The 14,549-nt window shown below is 46.9% G+C and overlaps 1 protein-coding gene across 2 annotated transcripts in view; it reads left to right on the top strand.

Moving 5' to 3' along the window:
• efl1 (elongation factor like GTPase 1) overlaps nucleotides 1-14,549 on the top strand; it is a 107,025-nt gene that overhangs the window by 58,410 nt on the left and 34,066 nt on the right. For both annotated transcript variants that reach the window (XM_080768334.1, XM_080768335.1), the window contains exon 16: nucleotides 13,741-13,872. In XM_080768334.1, coding sequence (XP_080624460.1) covers nucleotides 13,741-13,872 — 132 coding nt within the window. The remainder of the gene's footprint in view (nucleotides 1-13,740; nucleotides 13,873-14,549) is intronic.

Raw genomic sequence — 14,549 nt, 5'->3', positions numbered from 1 at the left:
TTAAGATATTGAAATGTGTGTGTTTTTATGGCCGGTGTTAAGCTGACGACTCTGGTTGTTAAAGCACAGCTCGTGATCATATGGCGTGGCAGAGGTAATGGCTTTACATGCTGGGGTGTGTGTTGTGTTGTAAACAGTGTTGGGTCAGCTACATGTAGCTTAGCCTCGGAAACCCAGACGTTTTTATTTCCAGGGAGACAAAAAGAAGGCTGGGGCCGAGTCCACTTCAATTTGGCATAGAGTAGCGCAAACGTTGCTCACTCTCTGCTGATTTCTGATCGTCTGCACCCTTGTTAAATAGACGCACTACAGACTCCTCTCTCTCTCTGTCGCTCTACTTAATTAGTCTCATGTCCTGCAGCTGTGTCTGCCTATGCCATAAAAAACACCCTGAGTGGCATAAACGGAGGTCTCCGCCCTAACAAATAGTAACGCTCGATGCTCAGGACGGAAATTAATCACAGGACGGAACTTTAATGATATCGTAACAAAGCGCACCGCTCCACAGGCTGGGAGCGCCTGTTGGGCAACATTCAATGTCATTTCCGGTCGTGACGTCATCCAAAGTGGTCCCCCTCCATTTTAGTGGATGTGATCAAAAATCTTAAAACGTGAATAACTCTTGATCTAAATCATTCCGTCCAATTCTAAGCAAAGATGTTGTGGATCGCCTCGGGGGTGTTTTGGCTACATCTAGCTACTACTTCAGCTACATGCAGGATGGCGCCTGGTGCGTCCCTAAATGTGCTCTGTTGCTGAAAATGGCTGGGCGCTCTGATGTAATGGTCCTAAATACCCCCGTGCTCTCTGATTTAATGGTCCTACATACCCCCAGGCGCTCTGATCTAATGGTCCTACATACCCCCAGGCTCTCTGATCTAATGGTCCTACATACCCCGGGCGCTCTGATCTAATGGTCCTACATACCCCGGGCTCTCTGATCTAATGGTCCTACATACCCCGGGCGCTCTGATCTAATGGTCCTACATACCCCCGGACTCTCTGATCTAATGGTCCTACATACCCCCAGGCTCTCTGATCTAATGGTCCTACATACCCCCAGGCTCTCTGATCTAATGGTCCTACATACCCCCAGGCTCTCTGATCTAATGGTCCTACATACCCCCAGGCTCTCTGATCTAATGGTCCTACATACCCCCAGGCTCTCTGATCTAATGGTCCTACATACCCCCAGGCTCTCTGATCTAATGGTCCTACATACCCCCAGGCTCTCTGATCTAATGGTCCTACATACCCCCAGGCTCTCTGATCTAATGGTCCTACATACCCCCGGGCGCTCTGATCTAATGGTCCTACATACCCCCAGGCGCTCTGATCTAATGGTCCTACATACCCCCAGGCTCTCTGATCTAATGGTCCTACATACCCCGGGCTCTCTGATCTAATGGTCCTACATACCCCCAGGCTCTCTGATCTAATGGTCCTACATACCCCCGGGCGCTCTGATCTAATGGTCCTACATACCCCCAGGCTCTCTGATCTAATGGTCCTACATACCCCCGGGCGTTCGGGGTGTTAACTTGCCCAACACTGGCGATGTGACATCACGCAGGAAGTGTGAGCCTCATTCCCAGGAAGTGGAGGCTGTGTTGAGGCGCGATGGAGCCAAACGTGTGGCACGAATTAGGAACTACTTTCTGTCACCTTTCAACAAAAAAGAATCAAGACAATCCCACATGAACCTCATCCATCAGAGTGGAAAGCAAGCCTATTGAAAAGCAATAAATACGATGCAGGGCTGACTGGAAACGGTTAAAACGGATCATGTTCTATTAAGTACAAGGCCAGTCTCGGAAATCTGCTCTCTTTTAACATCCTATGGAATTTCCCCCACATTGCAACTGGAAAGTCCCGCTTTCACACACACACACACACGCACACGCACCCACACACACACACGCGCGTGCACACGCACAGACGCGTGCACACACACACACAGACGCGCGCGTGCCTAGATGTGAACATATTGTGGACGCATTCATTGGCAGAGGAGAGAGAGCTCCACTGCTGGCCAAGTAACACACACTGATTATTATATTAGAGAGAGAGAGAGAGACAGAGAGAGAGAGAGAGAGAGAGAGAGAGAGATGACGATGGGGGAGGGACAGAGGGAGATGGAGAGACACAGAGAGAGAGATAAAGGGAGAGAGAGGGGAAGGGGGTGTCATTTGGCTGGGTGTCAGCTGCTACAGCCAGGACCTCTAAACGCTGAACAATATCTATACATCAGAATGCACTGACAGCTTTTTGGACGTGAGGAAGATGGGAGAGAGAGCATGGCCAACAACACAGAGAGAGAGAGAGAGAGAGAGAGAGAGAGAGAGAGAGAGAGAGAGAGAGAGAGCATTCCAGCCTAATAGGAGTAGGATTGAATCTTTCTTTTCTTTCTGTATAGTCTGAAATGGTTCACATGTGTGCAGCTGCTCCTTCTCCACCTCAGCCCCTCAGGACGCACTATGCCACAAAAACACAAGTTCTAGGGAGGGGTGCATCCTTCCAAACGCACATCATACTGGATGACAATACCTCATCCACAGATCACACATTCAAAGTCCTACGATTTTTTTGCCAAACACATTACCTCAGTGAAATTTGTTCTCCACATTTTACCCATCTCTTGGAGCGGTAAGCCACAGCATGCGCCGCGCTCGGGAATCATTTGATTAGTTGATTTGACCCCCCAAATCCAATCCATGATGCTGAGTGTCAAGCAGGGACTGACCCCCCCAAATCCAACCCTTGATGCTGAGTGCCAAGCAGGGACTGACCCCCCAATCCAACCCTTGATGCTGAGTGCCAAGCAGGGACTGACCCCCCAATCCAACCCTTGATGCTGAGTGTCAAGCAGGGACTGATCCCCAATCCAACCCTTGATGCTGAGTGCCAAGCAGGGACTGACCCCCCAATCCAACCCTTGATGCTGAGTGTCAAGCAGGGACTGACCCCCCAATCCAACCCTTGATGCTGAGTGCCAAGCAGGGACTGACCCCCCCCAATCCAACCCTTGATGCTGAGTGCCAAGCAGGGACTGACCCCCCCCAATCGAACCCTTGATGCTGAGTGTCAAGCAGGGACTGACCCCCCAATCCAACCCTTGATGCTGAGTGCCAAGCAGGGACTGACCCCCCCCCAATCCAACCCTTGGTGCTGAGTGTCAAGCAGGGACTGACCCCCCAATCCAACCCTTGATGCTGAGTGCCAAGCAGGGACTGACCCCCCCCAATCCAACCCTTGGTGCTGAGTGTCAAGCAGGGACTGACCCCCCAATCCAACCCTTGATGCTGAGTGCCAAGCAGGGACTGACCCCCCCCAATCCAACCCTTGATGCTGAGTGTCAAGCAGGGACTGACCCCCCAATCCAACCCTTGATGCTGAGTGCCAAGCAGGGACTGACCCCCCAATCCAACCCTTGATGCTGAGTGCCAAGCAGGGACTGATCCCCAATCCAACCCTTGATGCTGAGTGCCAAGCAGGGACTGATCCCCAATCCAACCCTTGATGCTGAGTGCCAAGCAGGGACTGATCCCCAATCCAACCCTTGATGCTGAGTGTCAAGCAGGGACTGATCCCCAATCCAACCCTTGATGCTGAGTGCCAAGCAGGGACTGACCCCCCTCAATCCAACCCTTGATGCTGAGTGTCAAGCAGGGACTGATTTTTGTTGTTGTTGTAATTTTGTGTTTTGAGTGCGTACAGGACACACTTGTGAACCATAGTCAATTGATATTAAAATTGGCGTCAAAAGGCAAACTTGTTGCAGAGGGCGTTTGGACCGGGAGGCGACAAAAGGCGCTATCGGTGCCAAATTAGTTAATGTATTCCTTTTTTTGTATTCCTTTTTGAGTGGTGCAACCACTCCAACGAACAGCAATGTCCGTGTCCGCCTATGTATGTGTTGAACACGTATGTATGAGTATGACTATTAGTACCAGTAGGGGCGCTGTTTGCCAGAAACAGAGAGAGATAGTGCTGTACTGTTGCCTGCTAATGAGAGAGAGAGAGAGAGAGAGAGAGGAGGTGGGGGGGTGAGAGAGAGAGAGGGGTGTTGCACCACTCAGTTCACAATTCACACGGGTGTGCATTTTTTAATGGTGTACACAGGACTAAGAACATTTAGGCAGGCTCATACGAGAGGCGGACAGGGCTATGGGTTTACGTTTAACGCATTCAGGAGGACAGGGGTAAGATTAGGGACAGGTTCAGGCTTGTCTCGTTTGATGGTTAGGATGGGACAATGACGTCGTGTGTGTGTGTGTGTGTGTGTGTGTGTGTGTGTGTGTGTGTGTGTGTGTGTGTGTGTGTGTGTGTGTGTGTGTGTGTGTGTGTGTGTGTGTGTGTGTGTGTGTGTGTGTGTGTGTGTGTGTGTGTGTGTGTGTGTGTGTGTGTGTGTGTGTGCGCAAACGCGCGCGCGTGCAGCGTTCTCTTGTCAACCCAGCTCGCACTCACAAGTCCCGATGTCAGTCTGTCTGGACACCTTTCTGATGACTCAGGAAAGATCACAGAGTGTGTGTGTGTGTGTGTGTGTGTGAGAGAGATCGGGGTGGGGGTGTCTGATATCCTGACAGGAGGGAGGAGGGGGCTGATGCAAAGCCCCCCGAGCGATGAACAAAACAGCCCATATATCCACACTGTAGTCATCCCTGCTTTTAATAAGCTGCTGGTCTGACGCACATAGACTCAGCCACGTATATACCCCCCCCCCCCCCCACGGCGCAGCATGGCTCCCACCAGGCCGTGTGACTGAGTGGGAGACACACAACACACACCTTCTGACTCCCGCTGACTCATCTAATATAAGGAGGAACTGAACTGGGCTTCCAAGTATTGCCTCGCTCAAAATGTTGTCGGGAATGGAGCCTTATTGGAGCTTACATTATAGATCAGGGCCGTAGTGGGGGGGGGGGGGGGGGGCAAACTGGGTTAAGAACGGATTGGTGTGTAATAAATTATAGTCACATGTCCTTGATTTGAACCCATTCAGGACGGGGATTATGTTATACTATGCGATATGAGCTTGTGGATCTGCTATTTTTTTAATATCGTGAACATGGCGTGCGCAAATCTTGAAATATATATTCTTTCAGAGCAAACGTTTTTAACTCGTATCTTTGCTTCTGCAGAGGGCTCCCTGGGAAAATATATTTTCAGATGGGGGTTCCGTGGCCAAATACAGATAATTCTGGGGGTCCTTGACATGAAAAAGTTTGAGCACCATTGAGGTTTTTCAGAAAACTGTCATGATTTGAAAGCCTTGCTTTTTTTTTAATCGACTTCTGCAGTACATCAATTCTTGTTGCCAAATACTTCCTCTCACCTAATAAGTATAGTGAGCTGCCTGGGCAGTCTAGGAATGTGTTGTTGGTTGAATTTGGGATGATATTCTCTCTATTTAGAGCCAGACAGGCTTGTATTGTATTGTACTCTGGCTTTTGGCTGGCTTGAGAATGTGTGGAGTAATGATGTCACTGTCCTTAGGCTGGCCATTATTAGTCGCACTGGGAGTGTGTTGAGCGCGAGGAGGACCAGTCGATTGAGGGGACTTTTCCCTGGGATTTCTACTAGCCTCGTGTAGCCAGCCAGGCTTCATCTGCCGCTGCAATGCGTATTGCCGCAGGCAGATTAAGTCTGGCTCCTCTCAATGGTGGGAGGACTGCACGACCAAAGTGGTGACGAGCCAGGCAGATCCGTCTGGAACCCAGGGTATAACTAGCCTTGGAAAACCCAGACGTTTTTATTTCCTGAAAAAAAATTCGGCATACAGTAGCGCAAACGTCGTTCTCTCTCTCTGCTGATTTCTGATCGTCTGCACATTTGTTAAATTGACGCACACACACACTCCTCTCTTTCTCTCGCTCTAATGAATTAGTCTCATGTCCTGCAGCTGCGTCTAGTCTAGGTTATAAGGGCGGCTGTGTAATTTGTAACCCGCAGCACAGGTGATTTGTACCCCGCAGCACAGGTGATTTGGTAACCCACATCAGGTGATTTGTAACCCGCACCACATGTGATTTGTAACCCGCAGCACGGGTGATTTGTAACCCGCAGCACGGGTGATTTGTAACCCGCAGCACGGGTGATTTGTAACCCGCAGCACGGGTGATTTGTAACCCGCAGCACAGGTGATTTGTAACAGGCAACACGGGTGATTTGTAACCCACAGGACGGGTGATTTGTAACCCACATCAGGTGATTTGTAACCCGCACCACATGTGATTTGTAACCCGCAACACGGGTGATTTGTAACCCACAGCACGGGTGATTTGTAACCGGCAACACGGGTGATTTGTAACCCGCAACACGGGTGATTTGTAACCGGCAACACGGGTGATTTGTAACCGGCAACACGGGTGATTTGTAACCCACAGGACGGGTGATTTGTAACCCACAGGACGGGTGATTTGTAACCCACAGGACGGGTGATTTGTAACCCACAGGACGGGTGATTTGTAACCCACAGGACGGGTGATTTGTAACCCACAGGACGGGTGATTTGTAACTCACAGCATGGGTGATTTGTAACTCACAGCATGGGTGATTTGTAACCCACAGCATGGGTGATTTGTAACCCACAGCATGGGTCAGACTAACGGGAGGTCTGACTCGGTGCACACTAAGATTCGGCGACGATAGCATTAGCATTTTCTCTGTCAGTTGATTCTTCACTTTTTTTTTTATTGGAACACAGTTTTTATTTGATGGAATATACTGTATACAAAGTCTGTGGTCATTCAGAACTGGAAAGGAAAGTTACGACCCAAAATGGGTCTCTCTCTCTCTCTCTCTCTCTCTACATCTGTCTTTGCTACTACTACGGTTTACTTGTTCTCTCTCTCTGTCTCGCTGTCTCTCTATTAGTATCTTTCTAATGTGACTCCTTCTTGTCATCATCTCTCTCTCTCTCTCTCTCTCGCCCCGGCTGTGTTGAGTCTCTCTCTCGTCTCTCGCCCTCCCACAACTTGAGTCAGCTGACGACTGGCCTTTTATCACAGCTCTCAGAGCAGCTGTCTTCCTGGACGGTCTGCCTGCCCTGACACGCACACGCACACACACACACACACACACACACACACACACACACCTCCCTCTCTCCAACAATCTCTCTTAGCATTCATTGCATCCGCAACAATGAAATAGAATTTGTCGAGACAGGTTAGATCACAGCACCGCACAGATTATTAGATAGCTAATTAAACCAACATCCAACAACTCCAGAGGGTGTGTGCTCGTGCACGTGCATGTGCACACCACAGTGCGCACACACACAGTATGTCTGCTGTGCTTTTGATTGATTATTAATTGATTAATAATGCTCAGAATGCAAAGACACCTTTTTGGGGACTGTACGACAATCTCAAAATGCTGGTCCTCTATTTCCAAAGAGATGAAATCTAATTTATAAATTTGAAATTTAAAAAGAAACCTGCAACATTTTACTGGATCTCTTCTCCACTAGTCCCTCCCTAACATTTAGTTCTACTGGATCTCTTCTCCACTAGTCCCTCCCTGACATTTAGTTCTACTGGATCTCTTCTCCACAAGTCCCTCCCTAACATTTAGTTCTACTGGATCTCTTCTGCACTAGTCCCTCCCTAACATTTAGTCCTACTGGATCTTTTCTCCACTAGTCCCTCCCTAACATTTAGTCCTACTGGATCTCTTCTGCACTAGTCCCTCCCTAGCCTCGATACCCAGGCTTTCATTTCGTCTGCGCGAAAAATGAAAGCCTGGAGGAACGCATTGGCTGCCTTGGTCTAGAAGTGGGAGTCAACGCTTCCGGGTGGGTGTCGTAGCGCTTCACTAGGTGGGAGAGGAGTGGCCAGGGCTGACAGACAGATCGGTGAGATCCAATCAGGGCGTGCGCAAATCTCAGCCGCGACCCACCCCTATAGACCAGAAACTTAACACGTTAGCTCAGGCTAGTCCCTCCCTAACATTTAGTTCTACTGGATATCTTCTCCACTAGTCCCTCCCTAACATTTAGTTCTACTGGATCTCTTCTCCACTAGTCCCTCCCTAACATTTAGTTCTACTGGATCTCTTCTCCACTAGTCCCTCCCTAACATTTAGTTCTACTGGATCTCTTCTCCACTAGTCCCTCCCTAACATTTAGTTCTACTGGATCTCTTCTCCACTAGTCCCTCCCTAACATTTAGTTCTACTGGATCTCTTCTCCACTAGTCCCTCCCTAACATTTAGTTCTACTGGATCTCTTCTCCACTAGTCACTTCCCGAACAGTCTTATAGTTTTTTTGTTGATGAAATTGTCGATATATTTAGTCTTGGTTTTAGTTAATAGTTTTCGTCAGTGAAAGAAGGTATAGTCGATTAACCTTTTTCGCTAGTTTTAGTCCACAAAATCGACACTGACACAGTTGAGAGAGAGAGAGAGAGAGAGAGTTTTCTTTATATAAGCAGACGAGCTGCCAACTGTTCTTGTGGTTTGGAGGAAATGTCTTCAGGCTTGAGTCATCCCTTAGCTCCGTGCACGAACACGACCAGGCCTTGTCCCCATGGGGTGTGTGTGTGTGTGTGTGTGTGTGTGTGTGCACACCTCCTCAGACCTATTTGTGGGGTCTTTAATAGACATCTTGACGTAGACGTGTCCGTGTTGAGTCCGCCGACTACCTTTTTACACCGACAAAAAAAAAGACATAAATACTAAGCTATGTACTAAGCTAAAACCATGACTAAATATATTGATAATTTTGTCAACAAAGTGACAACATGGAATAACGTGTGACTTCCATGCGCTACGTACATCCGGGGAAATTCCCCGGATGGTGAAAAGAAGCAACTTGGACTCCTCATGCATAGAAGGAAACATGAGGTCAGTTCGCTGTCCCCCCAGGTTGGCAGAGGAAGTGTAGCGCCCAGGATTACATTAGATATTTGACACTGGATGAAAAAATGGGTTGCAAAATCGTGGGATAAAAATTACAAGTTAAACAAATAGAGACAGCACGTAATTTCATGTTTGGTTGCACTCGGGTGTTGCGCTCTGAAAATAGCAGATCTGCAAGCTCACATAGATGAGGCTATTGTGTGCACGCAACCACGTCTAAAACCAGACATTATGACACCCATCAAGGCACCGCCAGAATGCATTTTATTTGACTAAATCAACTAGTAGTTGACTTAAATGTTAAACTTAAATGACATAATTCAACTTTTTCAACAACAAAAAAATTATGTTGAGCTCCCCTGTGAATTTTCTATCCCCACAAATATGCAATTTTGAACTTTCTCATCATATAGGGGCTTTTATGGAGATTGCTCTCAGGAACAGCTCAACTGATTTGGTCGTATTTGTGATGTCATCAATGTCACCCTACTTTGTATAATTCCTCCCTCTCTTTAGTCTTCAGTTCCAAATTTGCATTTCCACTTTGTATACAATGTCCGCCAAACAAGCCTGTGTTTATCTGGCATCAGTATTATATTATACAAATTACAAATATGATATATATACAAATTATTATTAAATATTTTGTATACCAGCGCCCCCACCACCTCAGGACATTGTGGTACTGCAGCAAAAACAGCTTCAGAAGCAAAAAATAAATGCCATGGACTGGTTATATCAGAGTGGTGATTGAGGCTCAAACCATTAGAAATAAGTTTGAGGGACAACCAATATAATATTAAATGTTAACTGTTTTAAAATCCATGTCATAGCTCCTTTAAAGTAAAACATTTCAGGTCAAAATACTACGACTGAAAAGGGCTGACTTTCTATGGAATAATGCTGACAGGATGTCGTAAACCAGAGGTTCCTGAAAGTGGGGGTCCTTGAGGGAGTTTGAGGGGGTCCCCAGCTAAATGAACCAAATGGACCCTTATGGGTTTGTAACTCTTAGAGTGTACAAATGGAACCAAATGGACCCGGGTTTTTAAGTGGCTGAGCACGAAAACAGCACGGTTGTTTTTCACCAGCTGTGCGCAACCTAACACACACACAAACACACACGCACATATTAACTGTATATATGGTGATTTTTGGTGTGCCAGTACATTACAGTGACAGTACAGTACAGTACAGTGGGGACCCCACACTCTGTTATTACTCAACCGTTTCAGATGCGGGGCGGCTCGCACCCTGGGTGCTTTCCTGTGGGTCTGGAACTTCCGCCCCCCCCACCCCCACACGGAGTTGCACCACTCACTAAATTGGGGTCACAGAGATAGAAATGCAGTTAAAATGTGCGTCCGTAGCTTAATGCATGTCAAACTGGGGGTCCTTCACATGAAAACGGCTGAAAGTGACTGCTAGAGCCGTACAAATGGGGGTCCGCAGGCTGATAAAGGTCAATTTGCCATGAAAAAGTTTGGGAACCACTGTCGTAAACTATTCAGAAAGAACTCTCTCATAGTGTCTCCACTCACACCTCAGAGTAATTACAGTGTCAGGTTACGCTGTCCTGTCTGCTCCACACCAGCAGCCAACCAGCTCTCTGCCGTGTGTGTGTGTGTGTTGTCTGACAGTTGTCTGCCTGTCTGTCTGTTTAAGCTCTGCAGAGTGTTTACATCCAGCCAACTGTCAATCAAACCTTTCGTGTTTGGTTTGAAAACAGCCCGTGGCTGTTCAGAGAACCTCCACCTGACCCTCACTAACCCAGGACGGTTCAGAGAACCTGACCCTCACTAACCCAGGACGGTTCAGAGAACCTGACCCTCACTAACCCAGGACGGTTCAGAGAACCTGACCCTCACTAACCCAGGACGGTTCAGAGAACCTCCACCTGACCCTCACTAACCCAGGACGGTTCAGAGAACCTCCACCTGACCCTCACTAACCCAGGACGGTTCAGAGAACCTGACCCTCACTAACCCAGGACGGTTCAGAGAACCTTCACCTGACCCTCACTAACCCAGGACGGTTCAGAGAACCTCCACCTGACCCTCACTAACCCAGGACGGTTCAGAGAACCTGACCCTCACTAACCCAGGACGGTTCAGAGAACCTCCACCTGACCCTCACTAACCCAGGACGGTTCAGAGAACCTGACCCTCACTAACCCAGGACGGTTCAGAGAACCTTCACCTGACCCTCACTAACCCAGGACGGTTCAGAAAACCTCCATCTGACCCTCACTAACCCAGGACTGTTCAGAGAACCTTCACCTGACCCTCACTAACCCAGGACGGTTCAGAGAACCTGACCCTCACTAACCCAGGACGGTTCAGAGAACCTTCACCTGACCCTCACTAACCCAGGACGGTTCAGAGAACCTGACCCTCACTAACCCAGGACGGTTCAGAGAACCTGACCCTCACTAACCCAGGACGGTTCAGAGAACCTGACCCTCACTAACCCAGGACGGTTCAGAGAACCTTCACCTGACCCTCACTAACCCAGGACGGTTCAGAGAACCTCCATCTGACCCTCACTAACCCAGGACTGTTCAGAGAACCTTCACCTGACCCTCACTAACCCAGGACGGTTCAGAGAACCTCCATCTGACCCTCACTAACCCAGGACGGTTCATGTTTTGATTAAGGTGTGCTGTCATGCTCGTTTGAGCACGGGTCGGAAATACCTGTTGTATAATCAGATACACTACGATACAATACGCATTATATCGGTTGTTCACCAAGGACCCCCAACATGACATTTATCAGCCTGCGGACCCCCATTGGTATGGCTCTAGCAGTCACGTTCAGCTGTTTTCATTACAATGACCCCCAGTTTGACATGCATTAAGCTACGGACGCCCCATTTTAACAGCATTTATATCTCTGGGACACCCAATTTAATGTAAAATCGATGTTTAATTTAACTTTAAAATAAAAGCGAAAGCCTGTGAGGGTCCATTTGGTTCCCGGACCCTACATTGGGAACCAACACATGGCCAAAGCATTTCCGGGGGTCCCCAGCCAAAAGACGTTGAGAACCCCTGACTTACAGGAGGTGACCTGAAACAAACACATGTTTTAGAAGCACTGACACGGACAGGGGAGCCCGTCGGCCTTCTGGATTTGGACATGCTCTACTTTCTGTGGTTGTAGACCAACCAATTCTACTCTGAAAGTCACAGGCATTGGCCCATTTTATGGCCGTCACTTTAAGGAAGATAAATGTACCCAACTAACTTTATTTTCTCCATCCAAGGTCTAAAAACAATGTGTTTCTTAGAAAGGAAAAAGTAGTGGAAAGAAAGTAAACAGTGGAGTTGGGAATACATTCAACTGTATTCCAAACTTGGATACTTTTGTCATGATAAAAAAACAAACATTTGATACCTTTGATCAGTCGACCAAAGATTGTGTATATATATATATATATATATATACACATATATATATATTAAATATATATATATATATATATATATATATATATATATATATATATATATATATATATATATATTAAATATATATATATTAAATATATAGTAAAACGTAAAAGTAAATGTACTTTTAAAAACACACATGACAGCACTCATCAAATAACTTCAAAGAGAAAGAAAAGGACAGAGACAGAGCCTCAGTTTCAAAAAAATTGCTCATATGAAATGTGAAATGCCACCTAATCCTTTTCCTTTCTTTATTATGAGCCAACTTGTGAATGCTGCATGCTTTTATTGTGAAGGGTCTCAGTTCTCACAGCCTGCTTATTTCCACGTGCTGAAAATAGCTGATCGACAAGCTCACAACGCGTTGCGTCCGCAACGCGCTGTGAGCTTGTAGATCAGCCATTTTCAGCATGCAAGCATAACACGTGTACGACGAAGAATAAATCAGGCATCGCTGCGCTTCTGTGAAGGGAGGGAGATATATTTTGTTGGCCGAACGAGGCGATCATGTTTGGACATCTATGGAAAGCTATTTTGGACAGCTATTTTTCGTGGCACATTATGTTTAATCACAACAACGTCACGTTTACTTTACCTCCTCAGTGTTTGGGTCGGGACTGTGTGTGTCTGCCGTCTACGTGCATATGCACTCTGCGCGCTCCAGTCTTTCTGGAGGGAGCGAAATGTAGCGTCTTCTGCATGCATCTAAGCATTAACATTTCAATGGCCGAGGGTCGTTAGATCGTTAGGTCGTTATCGCATGTCTAATGGTTAGACGTGTGACAACAACGATGCAACAATAGGAAGCCTGCAGCTCAATAGCTTTTGCTTTCGGGGGAGGGATAGTGTTAATTTAGTTAAAATCAGGCGGAACACTTGGAGACATCAAGAGGAGCACCATAGCTCCGCGTAGCACAGGTTGGGAAACACTGGTCTAGAGGAATAGTTAATGATGCTTCCTCCATTGTTTCAGGTATCGGGGGTCTAGAGGACTAGTTAATGATGCTTCCTCCATTGTTTTAGGCATCGGGGGTCTAGAGGACTAGTTAATGATGCTTCCTCCATTGTTTCAGGTATCGGGGGTCTAGAGGACTAGTTAATGATGCTTCCTCCATTGTTTTAGGCATCGGGGGTCTAGAGGACTAGTTAATGATGCTTCCTCCATTGTTTCAGGTATCTGGGGTCTAGAGGACTAGTTATTGATGCTTCCTCCATTGTTTTAGGCATCGGGGGTCTAGAGGACTAGTTAATGATGCTTCCTCCATTGTTTCAGGTATCGGGGGTCTAGAGGACTAGTTAATGATGCTTCCTCCATTGTTTCAGGTATCTGGGGTCTAGAGGACTAGTTAATGATGCTTCCTCCATTGTTTCAGGTATCGGGGGTCTAGAGGACTAGTTAATGATGCTTCCTCCATTGTTTCAGGTATCGGGGGTCTAGAGGACTATGTGCTGAAGTCGGCCACCCTCTCCACCTCCCCTGCCTGTCCTCCCTTCACCCCCCTCCACTTCGAGGCCAGCCCCATCGTGCGCGTCGCCATCGAACCCAAACACCCAAGTGAGTAAGACACACATCTTATCTTATCTTAAGTGAGTCAGACACACCAGACACCACTTGTGTAAATGAACAGATGTGTTCTGTACAGATATTGTACACCTTGTACACATGTTGTCGGTTGGTTTTTATCAACACTCCTTGGCTAAAAAAAACAGCCAAAACCACAGCCAAATCCACATACACAAATGTGATAACCATCACATTTGTGATGACGGCTATGGCTGTTGGATTGTTTTTTCGTGGAAAACAAATGCTTGCAATGGATTCAGAATCATGAAAACGCCCTAGTAGTCAAATGCTACTCAAATCAGAATTACATTTTGGGAATGTTGCCTTAGGCCTATAATCCCTATATATTTCATCATAATAATAATAATAATAATAATATATAATAGGTTGCCACCTATTTATCATTTTTCAATATGTTCCACCAGTACCACTGGGATTTCATAAGACTTTTGATATGTTGTTACTAACATATTTATGAAACCGAAAACGTAGAAATAGTTTCTGTTGCAATTTGTTTGGGGTTAACCACTACACAATGCCTATACAGTACTATCAATATTGGAGTCTTGTTTTGCACACAAAATAAACAAGCATCAAGGTTCAGTTCAGTACTGAACCTGTGTGTGTGTGTGTGTGTGTGTGTGTGTGTGTGTGTGTGTGTGTGTGTG

Source organism: Protomyctophum bolini (assembly GCF_963924005.1).
Source record: "Protomyctophum bolini genome assembly, chromosome: 1".
Taxonomy (NCBI): Eukaryota; Metazoa; Chordata; class Actinopteri; order Myctophiformes; family Myctophidae; genus Protomyctophum; species Protomyctophum bolini.
Note: the sequence above shows the minus strand (reverse complement) of the source record. Positions and strands in the feature narration are given on the sequence as shown.